The following is a 15,849-nucleotide window of genomic DNA, read 5'->3' on the forward strand; positions in this document are numbered from 1 at the left end:
AACCTGCTGCTTGGGAGGCCTGTGTCCCGTAGAGGAGCACCTGGTTCAAGTCCTTCCAGCTACTCTGTTTCCTATCCAGCTTCCTGCTAATACACCCTGGGAGACAGCAGTGATGGCTCAAGTGCTTGGGTCCCTGGCACCCAAGTAGGAGACCCAGATGGAGTTCCTGGCTCCTGGCTTTGGACTGTCCCAGTCCTGGCTGTGGGGGGCATTTGGAGAGTGAATCAGCAGATAGAAGATTGATCTCTCTCTCTCTCTCTCTGCCCTTCAAATAAATAAAGGAATCTTTTAAAAATAAATTAAAGGGCCGGCGCTGTGGCGTAGCAGGGAAAGTCACCATCTGCAGTGCTGGCATCCCATTTGGGCGCTGGTTCGAGTCCCGGCTGATTAATTTCTGATCCAGCTCTCTGCTGTGGCCCGGGAGTGCAGTGGAGGATGGCCCAGGTCCTTGGGCCCTGCACCCACATGGGAGACCAGGAAGAAGCACCTGGCTCCTGGCTTCGGATCAGCGTGGTGCACCGGCCACAGCGCATTGGCTGCAGCGGCTGTTGGAGAGTGAACCAACGGCAAAGGAAGACCTTTCTCTCTGTCTCTCTCTCTCTCTCTCACTGTCCACTCTGCCTGTCAAAAAAAATTTATTTTTTTATTTGAAAGTCAGAGTTTATTTGAAAGTCAGAGAGGAGAGGCAGAGAGAGAGAGGTCTTCCATCCAATGGTTCACTCCCCAGTTTGCCCCAACAACTGGAGCTGCACTGATCTGAAGCCAGGAGTCCGAAGCTTCTTCCAGGCCTGGAAGAGGGGCAACCGGGACAGAATCGGGCGCCCCGACTGGGACTAGAACCCGGTGTGCCGGATTAGCCTATTGAGCCACGGTGCCAGCCTAAAAACAATTCTAATATTTATATGCCACTCTCAAAAAACATCAGAGGGTCTGCAAACCATGCCAGCAACCACTAGAACCCCTTTGTGCTCCCCCGCAGCCCGCTGTTGCCTCTCAGTGGCCCACTCACAAAAGCCATGTCTCGCCATCAAACACTGTCCCTGTACCCTTTTCTGGTGTAAAAGCCTGGCTTCCCCCACGTCTTCATTTTCTCCCCTCGCCTCTCCATCCTGTTTCTGTCATGCTGTTATCTCAGTTCTGTATCTCAAGAGCCTAAAAAGCAGGTAGACAAGACAAATCCCTCCCTAGAAAGTCATGGGCAGAGGGCAGGGAGCATGGCCACCCTCTCTCCACTGCACCGTCAGAGGCATGAAGGCCAGAGCGTCACTCAAGGTCACTAAGCAAGTCAGCAGCAGGGCCACAGGGGTACAGGATCCTAATCTGAAGTTGTATTCCAAGGCTCAACCCATTTGTCCCAAGGCAAACTCCTACTCATCCTTCAAAGCCCTGCTCAGATGTTCTGTCTTCCAAGGAAGCCTTCCTTGGACCCTCCTTTTCAGGATTCCCTTAGCATTTTGTCCTGCTCACTGTCCCAGCCCTTGTCTCCCTGTACTATAAACCTCTGGTGATGTTTCTGTTTACCCTGCACAAGATTCTCAACGTAAGTGCCTCTCCGGAAGGTCAGGAGGCACTCCTGGGCATGTGGGGAACAGAAATCTGCATGTTAGAAGGTGCAGGCAATGTGCCTGGGGGGCTCTGAGGAGGGAGAGGTTACTTCCTCCCTGCCAAAGAGATCTTGGAGAACTTCCTGGAGGAAGTGTTGTTTTGCTGACATAGGCCCTGGAGTTGTAGCCGACACATCCAAGTTACTCAATTTTGGCAAAAGACAAAACTATTTCCCCCAAATTACACCACTATTAATTATGAGCTTCACAAAAGTCTTTGCTGAAACAAAGCATACTGAAGATTACTAACTCAAACTTCCCTTTATCACTCAAAAAAAAAAAAATTCTTTCTCAACACACGGGAATTAGCTTTCTCTCACCCTTTAACAAAGCCTCCAGATCCCCCTTGTTCATGAGTTCACCTGTCCGTATGTCAGAAGTCCAGGCACAAGTCTCTCCCGGGCCTCAGGTGGAGGTGCTGGCCGGCCGGGTCCCACGTCGAGATGCAGGGACGGATCAGCCTGCACCCTCCCTCGGACTGCTGGAGAGCTCGTCTGCGCGTGGCTGCGTTTCTGAGGCCCCTGTTTCCTGTCTGTCTTCTGGGGAAGGGGCACTCGCAGCCCCCCACCCCGAGGCCCTTCCTGGCCCTCGTGTGCGCGCCCTCCCTGCCAGGGAAGTTGGCTCCGCGCTAACGCACATGCGCCTGAGGCTCAGGAAAATAGTTTTACGCTAGGTTAGGTAAGAACTCTGCACAGCTGCACGCACAGGCTTCATCATTTTCAACATTTTGGTCATTTGCAAGGCAGAGAGACAGAGACAGAGATGGACCAACATGTCCACCACAGCCAAGGCTGGGCCAGGCCAAGGCCAGTAGCCAGGAACTCAATCTGAGGCTCCCAGGTGGGTGGCGGGAACCCAAGGTACCTGCGCTCTCACCTGCAGCTTCCAGGGTGCTCATTAGCAGAAGCCGGCACTGGGAGCAGAGCCCGGACTCCAATACGGGACATGGGTGCCCTATTCAGCTTCTTGACCAGTAGGCCGAGTGCTGCCCCTGGAGTTGTCGCTGGATTCACTGTTGCGTATGTATGCACGTAGATAACATGGCTGCACACACAGAACTCTGTGAGCTCGGGCAAGTTCCTTCAGCGGTCGGAGCCTCCATTGTCCCATCTGTAACGTGGAGATAACACTGTGAAGGGTGTTAGGCATGCAGTAAGTGCTCAATAAATGCAAGCTGCTGATTATATTCTTTTTTTAAATTTTTTAATTTTTTTATTTTTAATTTTTGACAGGCAGAGTGGACAGTGTGAGAGAGAGACAGAGAGAAAGGTCTTCCTTTACCATTGGTTCACCCTCCAATGGCTGCCGCGGTTGGCGCGCTGTGGCCGGCGCACCGCGCTGATCCGATGGCAGGAGCCAGGTGCTTCTCCTGGTCTCCCATGGGGTGCAGGGCCCAAGCACTTGGGCCATCCTCCACTGCACTCCCTGGCCACAGCAGAGAGCTGGCCTGGAAGAGGGGCAACCGGGACATAATCCGGTGCCCCGACCGGGACTAGACCGGCGCCGCAAGGCGGAGGATTAGCCTAGTGAGCTGCAGCAACGGCTTGCTGATTATATTCGTTCTGAAGGATGGAGGGGTCTAGACGCAGGGTGATCAGGGGAAGGAGGGACAGGGCGCTCCCAGAGAAGGGAACTGTAAGAGCGAAATCCTGGAAGCAGGAAAACTGGTGATGTGGGATTGCGTGCGCCCGAGTGTGTGTGTGTGTGAGAGTGTGTGTGTGTGAGAAAGAGTGTGTGTGTTTGTGACTATGTGAGTGTGTGTGAGAGTGTGTGTGTGTGAGTGTGTGTGTGAGTGTGAGTGTGTGGGTGTGTGGGAGTGTGTGTGCGGGTACAGAGAAGGCTGAATAGGTGTGTGAGGATGCTTTGCTCACCCCTCCAGTTAGTGCTCCCTAGCTGGTTCCTTGGGCCCAGGCACAATGAGAAGGTGCAGGCGGCAGTGTGAATTTCAGCCAGGAGGTGCTAGGGAAGCATCAACAGGCTGTGAGCAGGGGGCGGAAGCACTCTGAGGTTCAGGGAGGTTTCATTCACTTGTTTGTTTAAAGATTTATTTATTGGTACTGGCGCTGTGGTGCAGTGGGTTAGGCCACTGCTATAGCACCAGCATCCCACTGGTTCCGGTCCCAACTGCTCCACTTCCGATCCAGTTCCCTGCTAATGGCCTGCGAAAGCAGCGGAGTGCGGCCTAAGTTCTTGGGCCCCTGCACCAGCATGGGAGACTGGGAAGAAGCTTCTGACTCCTGGCTTCCACCTGGCCCAGCCCCAGTTGTTGCGGCCATTTGGGGAGTGAACCAACCAGGGGATGGAAGACCTCGCCCTCTCTCTCTCTCTGCCTCTCTGTAGCTCTGCCTTTCAAATAAATAAATAAATCTTTTTCTAAAAAAAGGTATAGGCCCAGGTGTTAGGGTGCAGGGGGCTGAGACCCTGCTCAGGACGCCCACGTCCCTCACTGGAGTGCTGGTTCCAGTCCTGGCTGCTCCACTTCCGGTTCAGTTTCCTGCGAATGCTTCCTGGGAGGCAGCAGATGATGGCTCAAAGGCTTGAGCTCCTGTCACCCTGATGGGAGACCCACCTGGAGTTCTGGGCTCCTGCCTGTGACCTGGCCCAGTTCTGCCTGTTGAAGAAATTTGGACAGTGAGCCAGCAGATGGAAGATTCCTCTCTCTCTCTCTCTCTCTCTCTCTCTCTCTGCCTTGAAAGTAAACGAAAAAAATAGACTTCTTATTTGAAAGGTGTAGGCCCATCCGTTAGGGGGATTTGGGGATTTCGTCTGGGGAGTGGCTTCACCAGTTGAACCTTCCCCCACTCTGTCTCAGTTTCTTTACCTATAAAATGGGAAGAAAACATTGTTTGGGAATGCCCATCAGAGAGCTTCCTCTCCAGGGGAGGCGGGGAGAGTGGTGAGCAGGCTCCTGGCCAGGCGCACAGACCAGCTCATTCCTGTGAGCACACTCAAGGTCCCGTGAGAGACGCACCCAGGCTGACACATCCCTGCCCTTTGAAGTAGGGGGCCCCAAGCCCGCAGGGAACCCTCAGGGCATGGCGAGGGCAAGCCCAAGGCCCACACGGGAATAGGAGGGTGGCCTTTTGACCTCCAGTCCTGGCACCCATAAAATCAGGCAGGCGCTCAGCTCTGAGCAAGGGCCACCCTGCGGCCATGCGTGCAGGTGCGTGTGTGTACCTGGCTCTGGATGCCTTCATGCGTACACATGGATACCTATGGCTATGTTCACGTCTGCACACAGGGGCAGCATGTATGTATACGTGTGTACACAGGAGTGGCGCCCTTTCTCTGGGAATGAAGTATCGTGACTGCCCCCAGCACAATGCCCCCTACCGCTTTTCGTGGTCCTCAGGCTGCGCAGCCCACTCGCTCGGGCCAGGGTCAGAGAGGGCTGCGAGTTGTGGGATTCTATGCAAGTATCTTGACCTCTCTGGGCTTCTGTGTGCCTCAGTTTCCCCACCAATGAAATTGAGGGGAGCTGAATAAGTTGGGCCCTGAGGTATCCTCCATCCCTAATAATCTCAGCGGAGAGAGGGGATGAGTCCCAGGGGTTTCAAGAGGGGACTCCTCCAGGCTCTCGCCCCCTCCCTCCCAAATTCCCACAGATACCCTTGATGCTCCGGAGACATGGATGACTGCTATTTGACCTCTGACCTCTGGGAGTGAGCTAGCGCTAGGAACAAGATCCAGGTCTCCTGGGGTGCGAGAAGCACTTCAGGCATCTGCTCACACAAATGGTGTGAGCGAATACTGTCTGCCCCAGAGCAGGGGGCCGCGCAGAGCCCTGGAGCAACCACCTCTCCCGAGCGTCAGGCAGCAGTGCTGAGCCTCGGATTTGAGTCCACTTTGTGCCAGGCCACACTGGGCTGGGTGGGAGGAGCAGATGGACAAAGATCCTGCCACTAGAATGCCCCCATCCCCTGGGGAGGACACACACACACACACACACACACACACATGGTCGTCATCTCTGTTCATTGAACAAATAAAGGGCGGCCAGCACAGTAGGCCCAGGAGGGCTACCGCGAGGAAGCAGGGGTGAGTGGCCCTATGCGCGGGGAGGCCTGGCTTTCCGAGGGGCCTGAAGAGGGCAGTCCAGGCAGGGGACGCTAGAGTGGCCGCAGCGTGAGGTGCGTGCAGAGAAGGGGAGGTGACGCTTGAGAGATCTGTCTCTGGATCACGGAAAGCCTCCAATGCTGTTCGCCGCCGGTGGCTTTGCGAGTCACAGGGCGTCTGAGAGCAGAAAAGCAGCGAGACAGGAGAGCCGAGTTAGGGATTATCCAGGTTCAATCAACAAGGAGGTCAAAGGGAGGCATGAGGTTAGCAGGAAGTGGCCGTGGTGGGCAGAGGCTCAGGGTTACAGGGATGAGGACACACGGGGACGTCACTCCTAGGAACACAAGGCCACTCCCCTTCCTGTGGGAGCCTCTGGGTAGCACTTCCAGGGCCTCTTCCCCGCATGCCAGGGCTGCGGTGTCCCTCAGAAGTGCCACGCCAGGCGGGGCCGGGGTTTTTCTCCCCACAGCACTGACCTCTGGACCAGCTCCCCCTGGGCCTGACTCTTCCCCAGCGGCTCTGCTCCGCTGAGAGGGGACCCTGGGGAGCCGAGGGTCTGTACACGCGGTCTCTCCCCAGGCATCTCCCAGGCCACTAGAAGAGGTAGGGCCTGGCGTCCGGCCCTAGCAGGATCCCGAAGGTGGAGTGCTTGGAGACCATAGTGTCCATTCTGGAAGGAAGTTGGGACAGAAACTCAGCCCCAGGGAAGAACGGGACTTGCCAGACGTCACACAGCCAATCGGGGACACAGTTAGGCCTCGAGCTCAGATCTCTCTGGTGGCGTGTGTGTGTGTGTGTGTGACACATTCTGAGGTTTAGATCACCTGGTGCATGGAGAGATTGAAGATTGCCAGGGCCAGAAGCTATGGGTTCAAATCTGTGTGTGTGTGTGTGTGTGTTTAAAGAATTTATTTATTTGAAAGGGTTACACAGAGAGGGAGAGAGACAGAGATCTTCCATCCTCTGGTTTACTCCCCAGATGGCCACAATGGCCAGGCCTGGGCCAGGCCGAAGCCAAGAGCCAGGAGCTTCATCCCGGTCTCCCATGAGTGTAGCCGGGGCCCAAGCACTTGGGCCATCTTCCGCTTCTTTTCCCGGGCCATAGCAGGGAGTTGGACTGAAAGGGGAGCAGCCAGGACTCGAAGTGGCATCTCTTTACCAGCTACGCAGGCCCCGGGGTTCACGTCCTGACTCTGGTGTTGACTATGGCTTACTTACTCCGGGAAGTCACTTAGGCTCTCTGAGTTTGTTTCCTTAAGTGTAAAATACCCACTCTGCGGGGTTGCTGTGAAGTTCAAGCGCCACGCCACAGTGTCTGGCTCACAGGAAGTGGTCAGGGTCCGCTGGTGGTGTGCCAGTGGCAATGACCGCTAGTGCATGACGGCGTGTGAATTCACACAGTAACAGTGAGATGTGTGAGACTCGGCGTCAACCCAGCCCCAGAGGCAACGTGGATCAAACAGCGTGTGCAAACGCACCAGCCCGGGCGCTAAGTCAACAATTCCTCTCCAAGTCCTACTACCGGCAGAGTGGCCCGCCCAGGAGCTCCCCAGGAGCGGAGAAAGGGGACACCCCCTCCTCCCCGTCTTGCTCAGCTGAGGCAGAGGGAGTGGGAAACCAGGGACGGAGGGGGCGAGCAGGGCGTGGGGGCAGCGTGGGGCGTGGAGGGGCACGGACGCGGCGTGGAGTCCAGGACGAGGGCAGCTCCGGGGACTTGGACGAAGGGTGCAGGCCAAGGACGCGAGCGCAGAGGGACGGGGGAAGGCGCGGCGCCCCTCGGAGGCTGTGCGAGGACAAGGTCACCCGGGGCAAGCAGGGGGGCCGTCCTCACGGGCGGGGGGGGGGGGTCCTAGCAGCCGGCAGCGGCCTGTCCCGGGCCCCCGGGGCTCCGAGCACCGCTCGGATGCTCGCCGGAGCCGCTCCACAGCAGCCGGCCAGCCGCGGCGGGGGCGGGCCGAGGGGGGGGACCCGCAGCCTGGGATTGGCCGCCGCGGCGCCGGCCGTGACGCGAGGCGGGCGGCCCCTTTGTGACGTCACAATCAGCTGTTTGAACGTTCCAATTTGTGCCGTGAGCCGCGCTGCCGCGGCCGCACAGGCTTCCAGCCCCGTGGGCGAGCGCCGCAGCTCCGAGCGCCCGCCGCCCGCGATGCAGCCCGGCCTGTGAGCCGCCGTCCAGCCCTGGGACGCCCGCGCCGCACAACTACCTCAGCACCGCCCCGCCCGCTGCACCGCGCCGGTGCCCAGGTGAGTCCCGACCGGTTAGGGTCAGGGGGCTCCTGGCGCCCCGGGACACGCCCTGCGCCCCCCGCGCCCCGGCCTTTGTCTGTCTCCGCCGGCGGCCGCGGGGGCTGCGTTCCCGGCTCCCGATTGGCTGCTGCACGCCCAGTAGACCGTGACGTCTTCCTATTTACATATGACATTGAGACGTCACCAAGGCCAGCCCCGCCCCTTTCCCCCCAGCTTGGGTCGCCTGTCCTCCGGTGACCCGGTGAGCGCTGTGTCAGGGCCGGAGCTTGGGTGAGGGACGCCGACAGGCAAGCGAGCCGCGGAGGGGGGGTCTGGGCAGTTTCCTGGGCTAACTTGAGGGCTGCCATCGGGTCTCTGGACACCCCCCCCCCACTTTTCTTCTTGCTACCTGCCGGGGGTCGGACGGCGCTGCTGGGGGGGGGGGTTGTCAGGGACTCGGGGCGGGCTCGGACTCCAGGTGGTTGGGAACGGCACCAGATGGTGGCGGAATCCCCTCTGTCCCCGCTCCAGGCTCCGCCCCTCAGGGACTAAACATCCTTCTAATCCCTGACTGGTGTGCAGCGCGCGGCTGACGTCAGTGCCAGCCACCAAAGGAGGGGTCTCAGACCCCATTTCGTGGGAGGGGAGACTGAGGGATGGTGGCTTACTCGAGACCACATGTCCAGTTAGAGTGACAGGTGCGTTATCCACGGGCAGACACAACGCGTGGTGGGTGCTCAGCACCAGTTACCCGCTGCCCACCCTCCCGCTGGGGAGCCTCTCTCTCCTATAGGGCGCCCAGCTCGCCTCACTCCTGGGTCTTTGTCCAGGAAATCTCGGGGGACAGGGTCCCTTTTGTGGCCCTGACCCCATCTGTCCCCTCTCTACGATAGAGTCCCAGCTGCCTCCCAGCTGCTTTGACCACTGGCCGTCAGGGTGTGTCTGGGCTGATGTTGGGTGGGTGGGGGATGGAGGATGGGGTGAGGGCTCTCTGAAGTGGCCCTTTATCGCCTCTCCAACTCCCAGAGTTGTCAGCAGGAGGGACAGGACCCCAGCTACTGCTGGTGATTGCAGGCTCTCCGCCCCCTTTCTCTCGACTCGCAGGGCTAACAGAAGCCTCTGACTTCCCAAGAGGATGCGCCTGGAGGTGCCGCTGGAGCCCCGTCCCAGCCCGGGCTTGCTCAAGATGGGCTGGGGTAGAGATGGCTTAGGGCTCAAGTGCTATTCTGGGCACAGCTGCTCTGGTTATTAAAGGGGAATGATTCTCCCTGGAGCAGAGCTGGGAATCTGAGAACCAGGAAGCTGGCAGGGCTGGGAAAGAAAATCCAAGAGGCTCCGCTAGTGGTCAGAAGAGGGGGCGGGCACTCCTGACCTGTCACTGCGACCTGGGGCAGGAAGCTTCTCCCCTGAGCCACCCTGACCTCAGTCTGTCTGCGCTGAGGAGCTGCACTGCAGGCTCTGACACACAGTGGGTGCTCTGGTAAATCTGTGCTGAATCTTGGTGCCAGGAACCCCAGCTCTTCTGCAGCGGGGTAGAGGGTCAGTGATGGGATCAAAGTCCCTGTCTGACCTCCCCTGTCCTCTCAAATTCTTGGGGCTTGTTTGCTGACTGCGAGCATTCTGGACGAGGTACTCAGGGACCTGGGCTAGGTCTGCCCTACCACTGTTCTGAAAGACTTGTGTCATCTGTCTGATCCTCAGACTGTGAGATGTACTGAGAGCAGATCTTCACCCCCCACCGGGGCGGTGTCACCCCTACTGGAGCAGGGGACCCCCACATCTTTGCCCAGGGAAGGACTGGTTGAGTGCTTGAGTCCTGGTCCGACCCTTAGGGCTCATCCTTAAGGCCTCCTGGGATCTGCTGGCTCCCTCCCTCCGCCATCAGTTCCCACTGACCTGCTGTCTCCCCTAGGGCCAGGCAACCTGATCTTCCGCCTCCTAGCCAGGGAGGGTGCTCGGAGCAGGAGCCAGGAAGGCCTATGGGGATAGAGTCTTCACACCTCATCTGACAGTCACAACCGAGGCTTGCCCAACCGCATGGTGAGACAGAAGCAGTTCTGTGGGATTTCTCTTGCTGGCACTTTTCAAACCACACAAGCTTCAGTTGAGGTTCTTATTCTCTGGAGTCAAGGATGCTATTTAGGAAATTATATGAAAACCAAGGTTGTTCTTCCCAGAAAAATACTCGTGGACTATGACCTCTGGTCACCACGTTAAAAATGTCCAATTCAGAGACATCAAAGGCAAATGGAGATAGTGATTATGGGTGCTGCCTCTGAATCAGAGTGCATGGGTTCAAATCCCACCTCTGTCCCTTACTAGATATGATTCTCGGGGCGAGTTGCCATACCTCTCTGAGCCTTCTTCTTGTAAAAGAGGGGTTGGTAGTTTACTATCTACAGTTCTATTTATAGTTATGGGGGTTGAATGAGGTGATATAGGTAAAGCTACACAGTACAGTGCCTGGCTCATGAATGGTGGCTATGTTATGATCGTAAATAACCACAATATGGGCACTTGCTCCCTGCCTGGAGAACTCCTGTTGACTCTTCATGGGCCTGCTTGGATGTCTCTGACAGCCTGGTCATATGGACCACTCCTTTCATGTTCCCAAAGCAAGCTGTGGTAATGAATAGTTTGGGGCATTTGCCCTAGTGGTTAAGATGTACCTTGGAACATATCCCACATCGCAGTACCTGGATTCAAGTCCAGCTTCTGCTACTGATTCTACCAGGCTGGTAGCAGGTAATGGCTCAAGTAGTTGGGTCCCTGCCACCACATAGGAGGCTTGGATGGAGTTCCTGGCTCCCGCTGGTTGTAGTGACCATTTAGATAGCGAACCAGTGGATGGGAGATTTCCCTGTGTGTCTCCGTGTCTGCCTCTCTAATTAATTAATTAAAAAAATACAAGTTAAAAACCAACTGGCTTATTGAGTGCTTAGTGTGTGCCTAGGCACTGTTCTAAGTACTTTATAAATACTTAGCTCATTTAATTCTTATAAGAGCCCCAAGTGGGATGCCATTATTGTTGTCATTTGACAAGTGAGAAAACTAAATCCAGATAAGTCATTTTTCAAGGTCACAAAAAAGACACAAAAGCCCGAGTTTGAATGCAGAAAGCACACCCGTGCTTCCTGTACTGTGCTCGCGGCTCTGGGGGCGACGACTGACAGCCCCCGCCCTCTGTCCCAGGCCAGGAGTGGGGTGGACTTCGGTCTGCGGCGGCTGACTCCTCTCTCTGTCTGGTTCCCAGGTTTTTGCCCTGCTGTAGGGCGCCCCCGTGTGGCCGCTCCACGCCCCACGCCCCACGCCCCACGATGTTCCAGCGCCTCACCAGCCTCTTCTTCGGCGCTCCCCCACCCCCCGAAGACGCCGAGTGCTCCCGCGCCTTCGTCTCGGAGGAGGATGATGTGGACGGCTGGCTTATCATTGACCTGCCGGGTGAGGCCTGAGTCGGGGGTCCGGGTTCTGACTCCCGGGCTCGCCATGGCAATGGCCAAGCGGCAGAGGGGAAGGGAGCTGCTCGGGGGCTGTGCAGTGCCCTGGAGCCCCCCTGGACACGGCTGGGTGGGGGTGGGTCACACAGCCGCTCCCCACGCAAGCCTGCGCTGGCCCTGTCCAGTGGCGGCGCAGCCCTCCCGACCCCCAGGGCAGCAAGTGGGTGCCCCCGGGGGGCGCGGGGGTCGGGGCTGCCGGTCTGACTAACGATGCCCTTTCTCTCCCCGCCCCCCTGTGTCCGGTGTGTGTGCGTCCTGTCCCCGCTGCTGCCCCCTCCTCCGCATGGCTCCCCCCACCCCCGCGCCCCCTAGACAGCTACGCGGCTCCAGGGGCCGCTCCTGCCCCCGCGGGCCGCCCTCCGCCCGCACCCTCCTTGATGGACGAGAGCTGGTTTGTTACCCCTCCCGCCTGTTTTACTGCAGAGGGGCCTGGCCTCGGGCCCGCCCGCCTCCAGAGCAGCCCCCTGGAGGACCTCCTCATCGAGCACCCCAGCATGTCCGTTTACGTCACCGGCAGCACCATAGTGCTGGAGCCTGGGCCCCCTTCCCCGCACCCGGACGCTGCCCTGCCTGACGGCGACCTTAGTGACGGGTGAGCGGGCCGGGGGCGGAGCCTGGGAGCTTAGCTAGGGAGGGGCGTGGCCTCGGGGGCGTGGCCTCGTGCTCTGGGCAGGGGCTTGGGAGCGCCTCTCCCGAGGAGCTTGGGCGGGGCTTGAAGGCTCGAGGGGGCGAGGCCGGAGCACCGCGGGGGTGGGGAGCTGGGCTTTCCCCTGGGACTAGAGCCCGCTTGGCTTGGGGGAAGGACTGGCACCCGCTCGGAGCGGAAGACAGGGAGGGAGATGGCGTCTTCCCCTACAGAGCCCTGCTTGTCCCTGCAGGGAGCTGGCGCCCGCCCGCCGCGAGCCCCGGGCCCTGCACCACGCCGCCGCTCCTCTGCCGGCGCGGGCCGTGCTGCTGGAGAAGGCGGGCCAGGCGCGGCGGCTGCAGCGGGCCCGGCAGCGGGCCGAGCGCCATGCGCTGAGCGCCAAGGTGGTGCAGCGGCAGAACCGCGCCCGAGAGAGCCGTCCGCGCCGGCCCAAGCACCAGGGCAGCTTCGTCTACCAACCGTGCCAGCGCCAGTTCAACTACTGAACGTCCGCCGGCCACGCCACGGACCCCTTGCCCTCTCCTGCCCCGCCTCGGGCCCCTCCGCCGCAGCCAGTGCGCTGCTCGAGGGGCGGCCACGGCCAGTCTCGGGCTGGGCACCGTGACCTCCCTCCTTCAAGCGTGTGAGGTGGGGTGCCAGCCCTTCCTTCCTGGACCCCCTTGGCTTCCCCATCTCTGACCCTCGAATCCGCCCCCAAGTCCGCTCAGCCTCCCGCCCCTGCCCCCACGCCCAGCACCTGACCCTCCATGTCTGGTCTACATCCCTGGCCCACCCCTTTTTCTCAGCCTCTTCCACTCGCGGGCCTGGCTCGTCCCCCACAGTCACCTCCCACCTTACACGGCTCACCCTTTCACACATCTGGCATTACCCTCACCCCTGTTCCCTTATTATTCATTCCCAGTAATTCCCTCCCAAGTGCATAAAGGGAGGGGACCCTGAGGCCAGCTCTGATGACCTGTGTGGTGCGGGCAGCTGGCCTTGACCTCCAGTAGGGACTCAGGCCCAGGGTTTGCCTCTAGTCTTCCCCCTTCCCTTGGCCCTGGGGGACTGGGCTCCTTGGAGCTGCTTAGGCCCAGGACGGCAAAGTATGTGGAAGAGGACTGTGAGAAGTGCGCCAGAGGGAGAAGGTGGAGGGAGTCGAGGGAAAGAGGCAGCCTACGGAGACGCTGACAGGACAAGGACAGACAGGTTGCCAAGGTGCGGGGAGCAGGGCACTGGGGGAGCTGGCACTGTGCTTGCTCAGAGAGGTCAAGCCCTGCTCCCGGGCTAGAGCCTGGAGTCCACCCCCACTTCCCTTTCCTGTAACCCCACCTGTCAGATCCTTTCCTGAGATCCGCCCTCTGCAGGGCTCAGTCAGTACCCTGCCTCCCTACCCCTGCTGTGCCTCCACAGGAGTAGAAGCTGGGCAAAGGCCCTGCGATTCTGGCCATCTGTTGAACACGCCCAAGGTGCTAGAACTTGTGTAGGGGAGATGCAGGCCTGAACGCTTCTGGGCGTGGGGAGCGTCAACCCCCCCCTCCCCAGGATAAGGATGCTGAGGACCGCTGTGGGGAGGGGAGAAGACAAGCTGTGGGTGGAGTCATCCCAAGACTGACAGCTTGGCCTTCATCTTGCCTCGGGCCTTGCGTTTCACACCCCTCAGTATGGCTATTATACACTCCTGGAAGGAGGCTCGCAGCCCCCCCCCCCCCCAACCCCAGGCCCCAGGCTGTCCCCCTCCAGAGTCAGGACCTTCAAGGGGGCCTCTCTTCCTTTCTAGGCTGCTGGGGAGAAATGGGTGCCCGATAGCTCCCCCTCCCCTCTTCACCAGTAAGCACCCAGAGAAGGAACCTGCATCTCTGGGTGAGACGGAGGGGACCGGGCACCCAGCGCCTCCTCACGATGGCACTGAATTTTGGGCTCAGACACCAGCAACAGCCTCTCGGGATGCCCTGAGCTGCTTCCCACTTCCTCTCCCTCGCTGTCCTTTGCTCGTGTGTGCTCTTTAGTCTTTGACACTCTGAAGACTTCCTGTTACATAAGAACATAGGTCTAGCCCCGCACCCCAATTCCAAGTTTCCAGGGAGGCTTGGAGAAAACTCTGCATTCCCATGAGGGCAAAGACAGCTGCCCTCCCTGACTACAGCCCCAGGCCTCAGGTGGGGGTGTGGGGAAGGGAGGGGCCTGTGGATACTGGGATGGGGAGAGGAAGCCCTGTTGGGTCTCCTATTCCAGAGAATAAGCCACACTGACAGAAAAAGCAGCTCAGAGTCCCCACAGCAGCCCCTCGGGGCTCTAGCGGTTGACTAGTATGTGCTTCTCTCCATAAGCTGTCCTCCAGCTAGAGCCTCACCACTTGTATTCTTCCAGCCATCCCTTGGCCACTTCATAGCCAGGTTAGGATTTCAGCACTTCCAAGAGCTCAAACTCCAGCTCTTCTTGCCTACTCTCACTGCCAGCTGGGGCCTAGGCTCAGTCCTAGATGGTGCCCATGATCCTTCTGGTGGGGGAAGAGCTCAGTTCTCCAGCATTTGGCTCAACTAGCGAAAGGTCCTTCTGGATGGAGGCTCCTGTAGTTCTAGACCCTTCCAGCCACCCACCTGGCTGGTTGCAAGGGTCATACTTTTTTGTACTTTCCTCTAGATTCTGTAGCATCTGAGTGTGGCAATATCTTAATTGTGTATAGATTTCTAAGAACCCACACTACTTGGTCTCCTGCTAGTCTGACTCCTGGAGCATCAGACCTTGTCATACTGTATTGACTGTGTATGTGCCTTTCACCTTGAGCATGCTTCAGGATTTTGTTTTCTTAACCACAGAACTTGAATACACGAGGGAACCAGAATTCAAAGTCCTATGCAACCTTAGACAGGAGGGGTTAGAGTCTGTGCTGACTGGTGTTTTCAGAGACCCTGGAGAAGTCTGTATCCGTTTGTGAGTATTAGTGTTAACATACCAGCACTTTGCCAAAACTAAGGATGTCGGAGACCCTTCTTTCTAGAGTGAGTCCCAGCTACATTAAAGGGTGACTTCCAGCTGTTCTCCACTAAGTGAGTGGTTCCCTCAAGCTGTCACTTTCTAGCCTTTGCCAGTCTAGCCCCAGCAGGGCACCTCGTGTGTATGAGTGCAGTTCGGTGCTGTTTTGGAGTATGTCTGCTCCCCAGCCCCATGCCTGGAACCCTCTGATCAACTTCTTCTGACCCATGTCGTCTTCGGTGCAACAAGGACCCCACCAGAGCTCTTGGACGCTTCCCCAGCTCCAAGTGGGCTTTACGTGAGGGGACTGAATGCAGACACACCACAGCCCATTTCTAATACTCTCCCTCTTGCCCTGACACCAAGTTCCAAGTGGAACCAAGCTGAGTGCATCCCTGTTGGGTATTTTGTGTTGAGACTGGCTGAAATGAGACTTTGGTTGACCACGTTGTGATGTGTCGACAGACTCAAGGACACAACCACCTCGACCTGGTCATGTGGCATGCCTGTGTATGTGTGTAACAGGATTCTGATTGTTAGACTGTGATGCTGTTCCTCTACGGGAGAAAAAAAAATTAATATAAAGAAAAACAAATAAAGATCTATTTAAAGCACACTATGCTTTCCGCCCGAGTTGGATTACAGTCTGAGTAATCTCAGGCACAGCTGTGGTACAGGGTGTTACTTAGCTCCTTTGGTTCTGGGGTGTGTGTCACACGAGGAAGAGGGTAGACAGGCTTTACTGGGAACACAGCCAGACTGTGCGGTGTGACTCATAACTGGGTTTAGAGGATCCTTAGAATACAAGACACAAAGATATTAAGACAGATGAAACAGAGATAAAAATAAGAGCATGGGAGACAGT

General features: G+C 58.0%; 1 protein-coding gene across 5 annotated transcripts; it reads left to right on the top strand.

Moving 5' to 3' along the window:
• The first annotated feature begins 7,740 nt into the window (after nt 1-7,740).
• TP53INP2 (tumor protein p53 inducible nuclear protein 2) lies at nt 7,741-15,619 on the top strand. Of its 5 annotated transcripts, none has more exons than XM_062204069.1 (5): nt 7,741-7,904; nt 9,799-9,926; nt 11,140-11,327; nt 11,807-11,975; nt 12,262-15,619. In XM_062204069.1, the coding sequence occupies exons 3-5, from the start codon at nt 11,204-11,206 to the stop codon at nt 12,512-12,514; spliced, it is 546 nt and encodes a 181-aa protein (XP_062060053.1). In that variant the 5' UTR covers nt 7,741-7,904; nt 9,799-9,926; nt 11,140-11,203; the 3' UTR covers nt 12,515-15,619. The 5 variants fall into 5 exon arrangements, with proteins under 5 accessions (XP_062060053.1, XP_062060052.1, XP_062060048.1 ...); XM_062204064.1 differs by having other exon boundaries at nt 7,744-7,904; nt 11,696-11,975; XM_062204065.1 differs by lacking the exon at nt 7,741-7,904 and adding an exon at nt 8,103-8,177 and having other exon boundaries at nt 11,696-11,975.
• The last annotated feature ends 230 nt before the right edge of the window (nt 15,620-15,849 follow it).

Source organism: Lepus europaeus, chromosome 10 (genome assembly GCF_033115175.1).
Source record: "Lepus europaeus isolate LE1 chromosome 10, mLepTim1.pri, whole genome shotgun sequence".
NCBI classification, from domain to species: Eukaryota; Metazoa; Chordata; class Mammalia; order Lagomorpha; family Leporidae; genus Lepus; species Lepus europaeus.

Bases quoted from the DNA above. Each gene is read 5' to 3' on its own strand.
- TP53INP2 (XM_062204068.1), top strand. From the start codon at position 11,204: ATGTTCCAGCGCCTCACCAGCCTCTTCTTCGGCGCTCCCCCACCCCCC. The intron at 11,328-11,695 runs GTGAGGCCTGAG...CGCGCCCCCTAG, and splicing joins GCTTATCATTGACCTGCCGG to ACAGCTACGCGGCTCCAGGG. The intron at 11,976-12,261 runs GTGAGCGGGCCG...TTGTCCCTGCAG, and splicing joins GACGGCGACCTTAGTGACGG to GGAGCTGGCGCCCGCCCGCC.